General features: G+C 41.9%; 1 protein-coding gene across 2 annotated transcripts in view; it reads right to left on the bottom strand.

The window, feature by feature from the left end:
• Vcl (vinculin) overlaps positions 1-6115 on the bottom strand; it is a 115714-nt gene extending 109599 nt beyond the window's left edge. Inside the window, exon 1 of one of the 2 annotated variants that reach the window (XM_013025628.1) lies at positions 5825-6115. In XM_013025628.1, coding sequence (XP_012881082.1) covers positions 5825-5992 — 168 coding nt within the window. In that variant the 5' untranslated portion in view covers positions 5993-6115. The remainder of the gene's footprint in view (positions 1-5824) is intronic. The other variant, XM_013025629.1, reaches the window with a different exon arrangement.
• Between the last annotated feature and the right edge of the window lie 8843 nt (positions 6116-14958).

Here is a 14958-nt window from a genome sequence, read left to right as displayed (position 1 = left end):
TATGGTTCCAGGGCTGCCTAAGCAGAAACGTTTGCAAGATTTCATCTCAGAGAATAGAAACTAGGCATGTTGGTATGCACCTGCCACCCAGATACAGACAGAAACACTGCACAAAATAGGCAAATTGTGGTCCAGGTGCACCCCAGAGTCAATAAGCAAAACTCAAATATCTCAAAAATGACCAGTCTAAAAAAGTTGCAAGTTAGGTTCAGTGATAGTGCCTGCCAAGTTGAAACTCTAGCACCACGAAAAAAATAATAATTCTTGATCTGCTTTTTCAAGCTTAGGTGCTTTGGGACTCATTTGTATCACTTTTTTTTTTTTAGAGGGGAATAGTAAGGAAGAGAAAGGAATAGGAAAGAAAAAGAAAAGAGGAGTGAGAGAAATGGAGGGTAGGGATTAGGGGAAAGGAAAAGGGAGTGAGAAAGGAAGGAAGAAAGAAAAGAAAGAAGATAAAAAGGAGGAAGGGAAGAAGAGAGGGAAGTTGATTAGGGCAGGCAACAGAATGCTGTGAAACTGATGTGTAGCTATGAAACCAAGCTACTTTCACATCACTCTCACAGGTCCTTCAAACAGGTTCTGTGCCAGTCCCATGGCAAATGGGAATTTATGACTAACAACAGTTTTGTTGCTTCTGAGTCAAGGTAGAGAACCTTCACTGATATTTAACGACTTTGGCTCAAAGGTGGACATCCATTTTTCTGCCAAGGGCCATTTGGATATTTATAACATCATTTGCAGGTCATACAAAATTATCAACAGAGAGATAGCCAGGGAAGCCAACAAAAAGCATTTGTGAAACATAAATTTGTCCATCCAATCATGTATCAAATGATTTTATGGGCCTCATGTCACCCAAAAGCCAGATGTTCCCTCCACTAGATGGAACAATGGAGTGAAAAATGCAGAGAATCTTGACTAGGAGAGCCTGAATTTGAGTCCAAGCTATAAGAGAAGCTGTACGAGAAGCTATTTAATTTCTCTAAACGGCAGTTTCCTCATCTATAAAATGGGGACCCCACAATAGCTACCTACAGGACTGCTTTAAAATCACCAACGTGACAGTATTCCAAGAACTGTAAAAGATTATATAAATATTCCTATTTACTTTACTAATTTTTGCTTAATACATGAATTATATAATTTTAAAAACTAGAAAAATGAAATTATGTTCTTGTTGAAAAAAATACATGGAACTGTAGATTATATTTTATGTGAAATAAACCCATCCTACAAAAATATAAGAAAATATAGAAAAAAGTATTAAGAAAAGAAATACTCACAAATCTATCATTGTTGTTACTTGTTTTTAACTAAAATAGTCTAACACCAATCAAAAGAAATGAAAGCAAAAAGTAACTTCAGTTTAAAACTGATTGTTACAAAATGACAAAATTAATTGCTAAACTCTCTTTTAAGAGCAGTATACCCTTTCCCATCTATCAGCCCAAAGTGAAGACAATGCTACTATTTGTCCCAGCACTGGTCCCAAGTGCCTAAGATATATGGGTGAGGCCCATAAAAGTCAAGGCCACAAAAACTCCCCAAATAAATATTTCATGAGCCCAAGGAATAGTTACACTTGCCCTCAAATGCCATGTGAAAGGCAAAGTCTCTGAAGCCCCATTAATAAAACTGACATGACTGTAATGGACACATCAAAGACTGACAGTTTTCTATAGGCCACTTCAATGAGAAAAGAAAATTTATAAACGATGCTGTACATACACTGAGCAGACAAAGATTTCTGACTTCTTCACACTGCTTACTGAAGCCTATTCTTGGAACTTTTGTGAACTTTCTCTGTTCCATCTTCCACTTCCCTCCTCCTTTATTATTGTATAGAACTTGCTCTCTGTGTTTAAAGTTGCCTTACTGTATACAATAGAGTCTAATTTAGGAAAAACAAAAAAGAATGAAGTTTGATCCATGAAGAAAGTAAAACATTAAGTGAAGGATACCAGACACAAAGCCTATATAGTGTATGATCCCACTTACATGAAATGTCCATAACACTAAATCCTACAGTATACAGGAAGTAAACTGCTGGCTGCCAGGCTTGGGAAACAAGGTGGGGGAAAACAATGAATGACTGTTAATGAGTATGGGGTTTCTTTTGAAAGAGTCAAAATGTTCTAAAATTAGACTGTAGTGATTATTGCACAACCTAGAAAACATATCCAAAAATAATGACTTGTACACTTTAAATAAGTGGTATGGTATGCAAATTCTTTCTCAACAAAACTGTTCCCAAAATGGTATTATTCGTGTGTGTATACATATACATATATTCTTTGACATTCAAAGAGGTCTTAAAAATACCTGTCTTGTAAATGAATGAATGGCCATGCTCCAACAATTGAAAAGCTCATGTTCACTTAGTAACTTTTTGCTGTTTGAGGACCTTGAACTCAGGCCTGGGCACTGTCTCTGAGCTTTTTGGCTCAAGGATAGTGCTCTACCATTTTAAGCCACAGCTCCACTTTTGGTTTTCTGGGGGTTAATTAAAGATAAGATTCTCATAAACTTTCCTGTCCAGGCTGGCTCTGAATCGTGATCCTGAGATCTCAGCCTTCTGAGTAGCAAGAATTACAGGCATGAGCCATGGGCACCAGGCTCATCTAGTAAATGTTGTTGTTGTTGTTCACCATGGGGCTTGAACTTAAGGCCTGAACTCTTTTTGCTCAAGGCTAGTGCTCTACCACTTTGAGTCACAATTCCACTTCCAGTTTAGAGGGATGGCTAATGGGAGATAAAAAGTCTCACAGATATTCCTATCCAAACTAGCTCTGAACCGCAATCTTCAGATCTCAGCCTCCTGAGTAGCTAACATTACAGGAGAAGCCACTAACACCCAGCTCATCTAGTAATTTTTAATTTTACAAATATCCAAAAGTCATGTAGAACAAGAATGTTAAATAATAAATAGTAAATGAAGTAGGTGGGTTCACTAATGCCCCATCAGTCAAAATATATATTTTCTGAACCCCAAAAAAACAAATTTGGGAGCCAAGTGCTGGAGTGGGGGGTCACACCTGTAACCCTAGTTTCTCAGGAGGCTGAGATCTGAGTAGCAAACATCACAGGTATATACCATACCAACTGGCAAATTTCAGATTATTTGCGCAAAACTTAGTCATTATTTTATAGTAATACCATATATTTCTCCCAAACAAGGTGAGGAGTCCATTATAGAGTTATTATGTCTTCTACTACATTTCTGGCTAATTCCTTCTCCATTTTCCTTGCATCATCTAAAGCCTTCATTTTCTTCATAATCAACCAACTTATAAGGTCTTCTCATTTTTCATCCTTCCCATAGTTCCTTTTTCTCCAACAATATTTACTAAGCCACCTGTGGCTCAATGTGGAGGTTAGAAACTGGAAAATTATATACATATATAAATTATATAAAAATTACATATATATATGTAATTATATATATATATATATATATATATATATATATATATATATATATAAAGGCCTGCTCTCTAGACACAATCTAGTTAAGACTTGAGGCACATATGGGACCCATATATTCAAAAGCCACAATTGGCACTGAGAAATCAAAGTAATAGCTAGATCTTCTGGCCTCCGCAGAGCCAACCCACAGTCTTCCTCACACACCATTCTTATGCTCCCCCTCCCACTCTCTTTGTTCATCCAGATGGATAAGGTCTTTGGTTAAACTCCCCATATGCCGTGCACTGACTTCATCTCTAATTTTTCTCAACTTTCCTCCAGAATTACGATCAAGACAATCCATTTGCTAAAACCTGGAGGTGACTTAGAAGAACCTCTGCTCATGACTGTCAGTACAAACCTTTCCATTTCTCTACTAATTCATATGGACTTCAAATTTCAAAATCCTTCTTTTGATTGTGTTGTACAGTTTGTAACTAGATGAGATTTTTTTCAACCTATGACTAGCCTTACTTCTTTTGAATTTGTCTCCATGCCTATTACAGTATTTTTTAACTCAAGTTGCTTATGACAATCACATATGGAGCTTCCTAAAAATATAAAGGCCTTCACCTCACCCCTGGAGAGCTCTCCACGATGTCTGGGGTGGGAGCTGGACATTTTTATATCTGAAAAGCCCCACTGGTGATTCTCATGCATATGAGAACCACTAATTTATTGCAATGCTCTTCATATAGTATTAATTCAATGCTTATTAATTCATAGCATAGAAGCTCATAAATAACTTTTCTCTAAATAGCCTAACCAGATATCAACCCCTTGACTGCACTAACTGTGCTCCAAGTGCAACATGTGGTTTTTAAGATTTCATTTCCTGAAGTACAACATAGAGACTCTATTACCTTGTCTCTTTACATTGTTTCCTACTTGATGAAAAATGGAGGCCTGGAATACAGCCATGTTAGACAGCACTACATTAAGAATGTACTCTGAAATCAGAGTGAAATGAATTTTAAAGAGAATGAGCACAATGTAAAATCGGACATTCTGAGTCAATACAGTATTCTTACTGAGTAGATCTTTACTGAGTCTCTAAAGAAGAACAAGAATTTGGTGTGTGGTGTTTCTCTGTCCTCTAGGTTTCATAAAACCCAGGGAGACCTTCAACTACTGAAGTTCCTCTCTAAGTGCACTACTCAAATCAGATAAATTGTCCCAGCCCCACCCAGACCCACAGTTACCTACCAACTATCCTAACACACACTGTTCACATAGCTCTGTAAGGGCGAGGTATAAACTTTTTCCACCGTTGCTCATCCTAAGCAACAGTGGTCTGAGTCAACCACCCAGAGTGGGTTAAGTGAGTGACATTAGCCAGAGGACTGTTAACAGACTGCTATCTCTTTCCCCCATTTCAGAAGGTTTCACCTCCTGTAGGAATTACTTCAGTTATTTGTCACAACTGTGGGCTACAGTGACCTGTAGGGCCAGTGGCCACCAGGAAGTATGGCCTAGGGAGAGGACCTCCCAGCTTTCTTTCGGGCAGGGGGCTAGAGATCTTAGATTCCACAGGCCTCTCCTGGCAGCTCCATCTTGCTTCCTGCCAGAAGGAGGGGCAGAGCAGGACTTCCCCCGAGTCAGGAAAGGCCCCAGTGGAAGGAAACCCTTTGACAGAAGGTAAAGCCAGGTGGAAATCTACGAGGAGGAAATAAATTGAAAGGCAGTAGTTCAAGAGGGAGAATAAACGGGTCTCCTGCGTAAAGGTATGAACACAAGATACCCTGCGGAGAAGGAGTGGATATAGACCAGAGATCTCCAAGATCAGTGGGGATAAAAGGATCCGAAATGCGACTGCGGGAAGAGGTGGGCTAGTGGAGTCAGGCAGGTCTCGGAATGCCAGGCATTAGAAAGCATTAGAAAGGAGAACAGCGGCTTTCAAAGCAGAGTCCCTGGGAGGAAAACCCACTCCCTACTCACAGGCCTAAAAAGGAGTGGAGAGCAAGGCGGTCACCGTGGGGAACCACAGCCAGCCCAGGGGGGACTGCCTAACAATTATCATTTGTGGGCGCCAGCGACAGGCAAAATGCCACGCTAACACCTCGCAGAATCTTCACAACACACCCGCAAGGCAGGCTTCATTATGGTTGCCCCCATTTTATAGACGGGGAAACTGAGACCTCCCTTCTGCCTCCCCGAGGCTCGGGGGCTTTGCGCAAGGTCATCGGGCGGGTTAATCAACATTCGAATCCGAATCATCTTGGTACTGAGACTGCCAGCCAGCCCGCGAATGGAAGCTGCTAGACAGACCTGGACCTGGGGGCTGTCTCCCGCCCCCGGCCCCGCCCCCGCCACGGCCTCGGCTCCAGCCCCGACCCAGGCCTAGGCCCAGAGCGCTTACCCGGACTAGGTTGCTGACCGCCGCTTGCACCGCAGCCACGGGCGCCGTGAGGTCAGGAATGGCTTTGCCGTCCACCTCGCCCTCCTCGTGCATAATCACCAGGTGCGAGATCTGCTGCGCCACCGGCTCCAAGATGCTCTCAATCGTGCGTGTATGAAACACCGGCATCGCGGCGACTTAGCGGGGCGGCGAACCGCGAGCGACCGAGAACAAGATCTGCGGGGAAAGGAACCCGCGGAGAGACAGACTCCCAACAGCGACTACAGACTCCGGGCTTCCCTCGGCGTAACTAACCTCACGGGGCGCCCCGCCCTTTCGTGTCGCAGCGTCCAATTGCCTCGCCGCTCAAGGCCGGAGCTGCTACTACTATTGGCTCCTTTTCGAGAGGCTCAACCTCCACCCCCCACACACACCACCGGCGCCGCCAAAGTCCCGCCCCGCCCCCATTCCCAAGGGAGGGGCCTAGGATTGGGGCTGCGCCGCAGGGATTGCAACCGGATTCCCGAGCCCCAGCGCGCGGCGCTCCTTATAAGGGCATAGTGGGAGCGGAGCCGGCGGCCGGACACGGATGGCCCCGCCCCCCTGGCGGCCTCCCGCCTCGGATCTGCAGAATCACCTCAGCGGGGCGGGGTCTCCTCACCTCAGCCCGTGGTAGAGTCTGAGGAAACTTAGTAACCAAAACTCCTCAGCTTTTCCCTTCACACAAGGCCGTCAAACTACCCTTTCCATCTCCTCTTAGTAAAACATGAAAACCTAAAAGATCCAAAGGACAGAACTGCACCGAGAAACGTGAGTGTCCCATTGATTAACAGACTGCTCCCCCTGCCCTCCTCACAATTTGCAGTTAGCAGTTGGGTGTGTACTCTTCTACTCCTTTGTCTATGCAAGTCCCTTCTAAGGATGTATTTTCTAAGTAAATGAGAGTCAACAGTTTTCTTGAGCTTAGGAAGGCCTTTTCACTCCTCATATAAAATTACCTTTTTATCTTTCAGTTTATCGACCTCATTCTTTTTAGTGGCTGCATCATATTCCATTGCATGAAATAAAACTTTTTTTCTGTAGCCAGTTTCCTAATAATTGTCTCCCATTGGGTTCTACTTTTCATTGTTTAAAAAAAAAAATCCTGAAGCCAGGCCTGGATGTGAACCTCTGTAGCTCTGTAGTCCTATCTCTCTAGAAGTAGAGGAGGGAGAATCACTTGAGCCCCAGAGTTCAAGGCCAGCCTGGACAGCATAGCAAGACTACCTAAAAAGACAAAACAAAAAAACCTGCTTGAACGTTATTGTATCTATCTCTGTGCTGTTCACCTACAAGTGAAAATGTGTAAGCATGCACCTTTTACAGGTCAGTAGGTGAGAACTAATTGCCTAATCTTCTCAGAGCATGCTTTAAGACATCTTTTGCATGTTGTTCTAACCTCAAGTTCCTTTTACCCAAACTTACTCTCCTTTTTTTTTTTGGTTGGTGGTGGGGCTTGAACATTGAGTCTGGGGCGCTGTCGTCAGCTCTTCAGCTCAAGGCTAGCATCTACCACTTGAGCTATAGCGGCCACTTCCAGTTTTCTGAGTGATTTATTTGAGATAAGAGTCTTATGGACTTTCCTGTTTGGGCTAGCTTTGAACCTCGATCTTCATAGTTCAACCTCCTGAGTAGCTAAGATGACCGGAGTGAGCCACTGGCGCCAAGCCTTCCTCATTTTTTGGCAGAAGGATTTTTATTAAAGTCGCCAAACAAAAGATCCTCAAGCGGCTGGGAAGGTGGCTCAGCAGTAGAGCACTTGCCTTGCAAGCGTGAGGCCCTGGGTTTGATTCCTCAGCACCACATAAACAAAAAAAAAAGCCAGAACTGGCGTTGTGGTTCAAGTGGTAGTGTGCTAGCCTTGAGCTGAAGAGCTCAGGGACAGCCCAGGCCTAGAGTTCAAGCCCCATGACCTACAAATAAATAAGTAAATACCAGAAAAAAAAATACTTGGTTTTATGAGTTCTTCTCCCTTATCTCTGCTGTATATATTAATAAATCCTTAACTATTCCCTTGTCATGCCTACCCTTTGTGTACGTGTGTGTCTGTGCGTTGATACTTGGGGCTTGAATTCAGGAGTTGGACTCTTGTCTAATAGCTTTTTCCCTCAAGGCTAGCACTCTCAATTGAGCCACGCCTCCACTTCTGTTTTTTTGCTGCTTAGTTAGACATAGAGTTTCATGCACTTTCCTGCTCAGACTGTCTTTGAACCTTGATTCTCAGATCTTAACCTCCTGAGTAGCTAGAATTACAGGCATGAATGACCAGTACCAGCTTATATTTTCCCTTTAGTTTACTGACTATGAACTTATATCTATATCTATTTTAAGTTAACAAGTGCTTGGCACATCCAAAATTCTGGACATTGGGATAAGCCTTTATTTAAATTCAGGAATATGCAGCGTTTAGTTTTTATCACCCCATTTTATAGATGATAAACTCAAGTTCTGAAATTTATATTATTTTACACATAGAACCAGTTACTCATTATATGGAAACCCATCACAAAATGAAAATCTAAGACCCTTGTTCAAAAATAAGGAGAGAAAGGCCAGGCACTAGTGGCTCTGACCTATAATCCTAGCTACTCAGGAAGCTGAGATCTGAGGATTGTGGTTCAAAGGTAGCCTGGGCAGAAAAGTCCTGAACTCTGGGCCTGGGCGCTGTCCCTCAGCTCTTCAGCTCAAGGCACTCTACCACTTGAGCCACAAAGCCACTTCCGGCTTTTTCTTTTTGCTTATGTGGTGCTGAGGAATCGAACCCAGGGCCTCTGGCATGCAAGGCAAGCGCTCTACCACTGAGCCACCTTCCCAGCCCCCATGATACTCTTATCTTGAATCAACTACTCAAAAACTGGAAGTGGTGCTGTGGCTCAAGTGGTAGAGCATTAACCTTGAGCACAAAGAGGCTCAGGGACAGCACCCAGACCCTGAGTTCAAGCCCCACAACCAACAAAATAATAATAATAATAAGGAAAAGTACTGTAAGAGATACTGAAATGTTTTCTTTCCTTCAGTGATCTTCAACTTGACTTTTTACTCATTATTCTATTTCCAGTTCCTGGACCTTTAGAATAAGTACAGACCCTCACAGAAAGCTGCCAGGATCCTCCTGCCAACTGCTAGATTAATTCTTTGTTCCCCAGCTCTCAAAAAAAGGAAAGCAAGTCAAGCATCTCCTCTTCCCACAGGCTTGCCTACTCAGACTACAGCAGATGGGTAGCTTTCAAAGATACAGCAACTTCCTCTGAAACTTGCCCAATAATTTGTCCCCACTGAGTTAAGCACTAAGCATATTGTGGCACTGTTAGCTCCAGCTGGAAATGACTACCACCGGGCCTCAACCCTAGATCCCTAAGGGACAACACAGTGAACCTTGACCAAGGTGGGGCAGAGGGCAGTGATTACTAGGTAGAAATAGGGGGAGTTAGGGAGGTGAGGAGAGAGAGAGAGAGAAAGTGAGAAAGAGAGAGAGCCTACCTTCTTTGCTGATTTATATACTTAAGAGCAATTTAACATGTTCTTTTGTTCTATATATTTCCTGCGAGTTGGCAGCAAGTTTCAGAGGGTTGCTCATGTCCTAGTCTTTTAAGTGTAACATATCATCCCTGTCTCCAATTTTGTCATCCAGCTCCTCATTATTGGCCATATTAACTTCTAAAATACTATTTTACTCTCCATGACTACTCTATACCCATTTCTGTTTCTTTTCTCCCCCAGATTCACATATACCCTCTAAAAACTTGGGGTTTTGGGGGGGAGGGGGGAGGCTGGGAAGTGATGTGAAGGGTAAACAAAGGAGGAGGCTGCAATGCTTGGTAAGAAATGTACGCATTATCCTGCCCGTGCAATTGTAACCCCTCTGTACAGTATGTTCACAAATAAAATAAAATAAAATTTAAAAAAAAAACTTGGGGTTTTTTTCCCCTTAGCTCATTTTTATAATATAGGATCTTGTGATTTTACCTGGAGCTGGATCATGGCCTAGGACCATGATCCTTCTACCTCTCTTTGCTGTCTAGATGGGATTATGGACCTCCACCACAATGCCTAGCCCTCTAATATTTTTTTTTGACACATGTTAGAAGTGCCCTCCACAATCTGGGCCAGGATCAACCTTCCTGCCTTCTGCTTCTCTATTGAAACCAGAGACAGATGGGTTAAATGGTATAAAGAACACAAACCTGGAATCATCCCAGCTTTTCAGTTCAATTGAGATATAAATCTTGCAAGTGGTTTTTCTTCTCTCTGCCTCAATTTCTTTCCTTGAACAAGTAGGATAACACCACTTTTATAGACTTAATGTAAGGACTGAAGAATGATTTTATGTAAAAATCTCTTCAAAAACCTTTGGTTTAAAAGGAGGCATTGTTATTATTGGGATGGTAACAAATTTATTCAGTCTCCAAAAACTCCTAGTGGAGTTTTACTTTTGAGAGGTTTTTAAAAATTATTTCAAGTAGTTGTACAAAGGAGTCACTTTTGAGGTGTTTTTTGGGGGGGTCCGGTCATGGGGCCTGAACTCTGGGCCTGGGCGCTGTCCCGCAGCTCTTCAGCTCAAGGCTAGCACTCTACCACTTGAGCCACAGCGCCACTTCTGGCTTTTTTCTTTTTGCTTATGTGGTGCTGAAGAATCAAACCCAGGGCCTCATGCATGCAAGGCAAGCACTCTACCACTGAGCCACCTTCCCAGCCCTACTTTTGAAGTTTTAAAGCATGTTTCTTTCCCATCTAAAAAGCTCCTTGTGCTGTACAAGTCTTACCAATGGTGGTAGACAAAATTCTAAGATGTCCCCCCAAGACTGCCCAGTTCTGGTATATATAACACAGTCTGCATAATCCCAAGCATATGGATGTAATAGGTTTTACTAGCATAATTAGGTTGTTATGTAATATACTTTACCTTAAAATAGGGAGATTCTCTAGATGGGCCTAATCTAATCATATGAGCCCTTTTAAAGCAATTTTCTCTAGCTGGTCACAGACTTGCATTCTGCTCAGATTCCAAGCAGGAGATTATCAAGGACCTAAGGATAAGAAAGAGTCAATGGAACAGTAGAACTAAATCTGCCCTCAAAGGAAGAATAATGTTTGGTTAGGCAGGCAATAGAGCAGACATTCCAGAATGAGCAGGTCTGGAGGTGGGTACATGTTTTGGGTCAGTTACTTTAGTCAGACTGAATGTTCATGCAACTCAAGATAAGGATGAAAAAGTAAATTTCCACAAAATTATAACCTACAGCCATTTAGGACTGTGTGACATTTGCTCTCATTTGTGACTAGCTCAACATTGAGGGCCTATTGTTAGATATGTAGAAATTTAGCATTTTCTAAGTTACAAATAATTAAGAATGAGTTTTTATGCAAATGGGGGACATGGAATTCTTTGAAGTCTATACCAGTTCTGAGGTTGGTAGAAAATGAGAAATACACACCTTTTCATATAGAGAGTGAGAAATTAAGACTTAGTAACAGTTCAGTTGTGGTTACAGTTCTTGGAAATTTTAGTCAAGGACCAAACTCAATGTGAAATCTGAGCCTTCTGTATTTAGTTAAGATGCTCAGTTTCTCTCCAGGGTTTTATGCTTTGCTCTTTATTAAATTCTGAACTCTTTATATTAGTTATGTGTCTAAGGAGTTACTTAGATTTTCTCAATCTTCTCCTATATGTTTGTGTCCACCTGAGTGTGCCTACAGTACACACACACACACACACACACACACCTCTTCTACTGTATATTACCTCATCAACCCTTTCCCTACACGTCCCCACATCTAAACCTCATGGCGGCTTGCTTGGTTAGCAGCACTTCCTTCCACTCCCCAAACTGACAAGTACTTCAAGTTTTACCCTCTAACCCCACCCAAAACCACAAACATTTTCTCCATCATTTTAAAAACAATGTGGCTTTCTTCTCTTCTCTTCTCTTTTCTTTTCTGTCTGTCCTTCCTCTCCTCTCTCTCTCTCTCTTTCCTTTTCATTGGTTATACATCTTGAACTCAGGGCCTGAGCACTGTCCCTGAGCTCTTTTGTTTAAGGCTAGCACTCTAGTACTTAGAGTCAAAACTCCACTTACTGTTGCTGAGTGGTTAACTGAAGATAAGAGCCTAACAAGGACTTTTTTTTTTTACCCAGGCTGGCTTTGAACTGTGATCCTCACATCTCAGCCTCCTGAAGTAGCTAGGATTACAGGCATGAGCCACTGGCACCTAGCTGGCTTTTCTTTTCTCTTGACCAAGTGTTTTTTAACACTGTGGATTTAAGTCATTTTCAGTTGTACATATTTTCCAATTTTCACCATTTTTAATAACCCTTCATTCTTATATATTATATGAGAAAGCTACCAAGTAAGCTATTAATGTACATTACAGTTCTTAGAGTTAACTGCTTATAACATTTTAATATATGTTGCTTTACACTTTTTTCTATTCGTGTATATTTTATATGTATGTTCAATTTTTCCTCATACAAATATTTTCTTGAGGTCATTTACACATCATAAAGTCTACATCTTTTAAGTGGAACACTATAGTTCCAAGAGATATGAGGAGCAGGACTGAGGTTTGAATTAAGGGCCTGGCTTGGTAGACAGGGAGTCTATCACTCAAGCTATGCCTCTAGTTCTAGTGTTCAACTTTTATTTTTATGTTAATATTATTATATCAAGAATATATGTCCATGCCATTTGATAGTCTTCAAAACATTATTTTATAGACATACAATATTCAAAATTACAAAAACTATATTTAACCACCTTCCTACTATTGGACATTATGTTGTCTCCAACTTTTCAATGTTGTAAATAATGCTTTAAAAATACCTTTTTTTTTTTTTGGTAGGTCATAGGGCTTGAACTCTGGGCCTGGGCATTGTCCCTCAGCTCTTCAGCTCAAGGCTAGTGCTCTACCACTTGAGCCACCGCACCACTTCCTGTTTTCTGAGTGGTTTATTGGAGATAAAAGTCTCAGGGACTTTCCTGCCCAAGCTGGCTTTGAACCATAATACTCAGATATCAGCCTCCTGAGTAGCTAGGATTATAGGCATGAGCCACCAGCTACCTTTTTTCTTTTTTTCAATTTTTTTATTGTGATAAGTGGTTACATAATTCCCCAAATTTCACAGTATTGTGAGATAGTGATGCTTAGTTAAAGTCACAAACACATTCTAACTTTCATGGAGCAAATTGTCTATCATGGTTTATAACATTTATGAGTCCTAGGAGCTTTGCAATACAGTTATTTCTTCCACATTGGGTGATATGTACATTTCTTTTGTTTCGCATAGCATCAGCTGTTCCCTCTTTCCCACTTGTTTCCTCCCTCCCATCCTTGCCATTGAGTTGCTTAGTTCATTTTGGTCAATGTCCAGTGCAGCTGATGGGTCCCGCTGTTGTATGTTTTTCCCTGATTCCCTCTAGTTCTGTGTCATCCTCCTGGTTTCCCTCTGGTGTGCACATATATACCATATATGTGATCAGCCCAGCTAACTTTTTTGTTTTTGTTCACATATAATTGTTTTAACACACTTATTATTATAAAAGGGGCAAATATTTTAGGGTGCCTAACCAGTAGGCATTCTCTCCATCTTTACCTTATAGAATCCACTATTGTGTGGAGGTGCATTCGATTGCTGCATATAAAACACTCCAAATATTGTCGGGCACAATGGCACGCGTCTGTAATCCCAGCTACTGGGAAAGCTGAGCCCGGAGAATCGCTTGAGTCCAGGAGTTCTGGGCTGCAGTGCGCTATACCTAAGTTCGGTATCAATATGGTGACCTCCCGGGAGCGGGGGGGGGGGGGGGGGGGGGGGGGGGGGGGGTGGAGCGCGACACCAGGTTGCCTAAGGAGGGGTAAACCCGCCCAGGTCTGAAATGGAGCAGGTCTTATCTCCAATAAACCACTAGAAAACCAGAAGTGGTGCTGTGGCGCTAGTGGTAGAGCGCTCGCCCTGAGCTGAAGAACTGAGGGAAGCCCAGAGTTCAAGCCTCATAACTGACAAAAAAGAAAAGAAAAGAAAAAAAAATTCCAGGCATCTTAGTAAGACAAGAGAAAGAAAATTTAGGAGTATGTAGTCTTTCAGATATATAGGTCAGTAGTTCTAAAGTTTGGTGTATCTCAGAATCAACTAATTTGCATTTGAAAAATACAATTTTCTATGACAGTCTGATTCAGAAAGGCGTATTATTAGTGTGGGTCCTTTTGGATCCTGTTGCAAATCAATTCAAGACCTAGCATCTGGTGAATAATAGCCTATCAGTTCCATCTCTAGATTAATTCTTGGTATAGTGTACATTTTTATATCTCTCTAAAGAAAACTTCTTTGGTTGGTATGGGAATATCAGAATTTTCAGAAATCAATTTGAGTTCTCTGATCTTAAACTGAAATGTATAAATCGAGTAAAATACTCTCATAAAATATAGCACCCATTTACTTCACATCCCCTTTCAGCCTAGATTATTTAGGAGTTTCTCAATAATCTTCAACTTGTTTCTTGTCTACAGCCTGTTTTTTGTTTTGTTTTGTTGGCAGTACTGGAGATTGAATACAAAGCCTCAGATGTCCTAGGCAACTTAACCACTTGAGCCAATCCCCACCCTACCAAGCCCATGTCCACAGTTTTTGCCAACTAAATTGTTAACTGTATGTGTCACACAGCCTGACTCTTCTCAGCCTTTGGCAACTCAGCTTCTTGCCAACTCCTACAGTAGACATCATTCACATGTGCTAACAACTACTGAAGAACACATCAAATTAACACCACTGGATTGGGAAACCAAAGAAATATCTAGGAAACCCAGGCACAACTCTCTTTTCTTCCTTCCCCTTATTTTCCTTTCATTTCCTTTCCTTCTTCTCTCCCTTTCTTCCTACCTCCTTTCTTTCTTTTTTCCTTTCTTTTATTTTTGTTCATTCACCACCTCACCCCCCTTTCTTTCTCAGTGCTAGGAACCAAACCCAGGGCCTCAGGCATGCTAAGCAAGTGCCTTGCCACTGAACTCACATCTTTCTTTTTTTGGGGGTGGGGGTCCGGTTATGGGGCCTGAACTCTGGGCCTGGGCGCTGTCCCTCAGCTCTTCAGCTCAAGGCTAGCGCTCTACCACTTGAGCCACAG

Source organism: Dipodomys ordii, unplaced genomic scaffold, assembly GCF_000151885.1.
Source record: "Dipodomys ordii isolate 6190 unplaced genomic scaffold, Dord_2.0 Scaffold86, whole genome shotgun sequence".
Classification (NCBI taxonomy): domain Eukaryota; kingdom Metazoa; phylum Chordata; class Mammalia; order Rodentia; family Heteromyidae; genus Dipodomys; species Dipodomys ordii.
The sequence above is the reverse complement of the archived record's forward strand: the minus strand, read 5'-3'. Positions and strand labels throughout refer to the sequence as shown.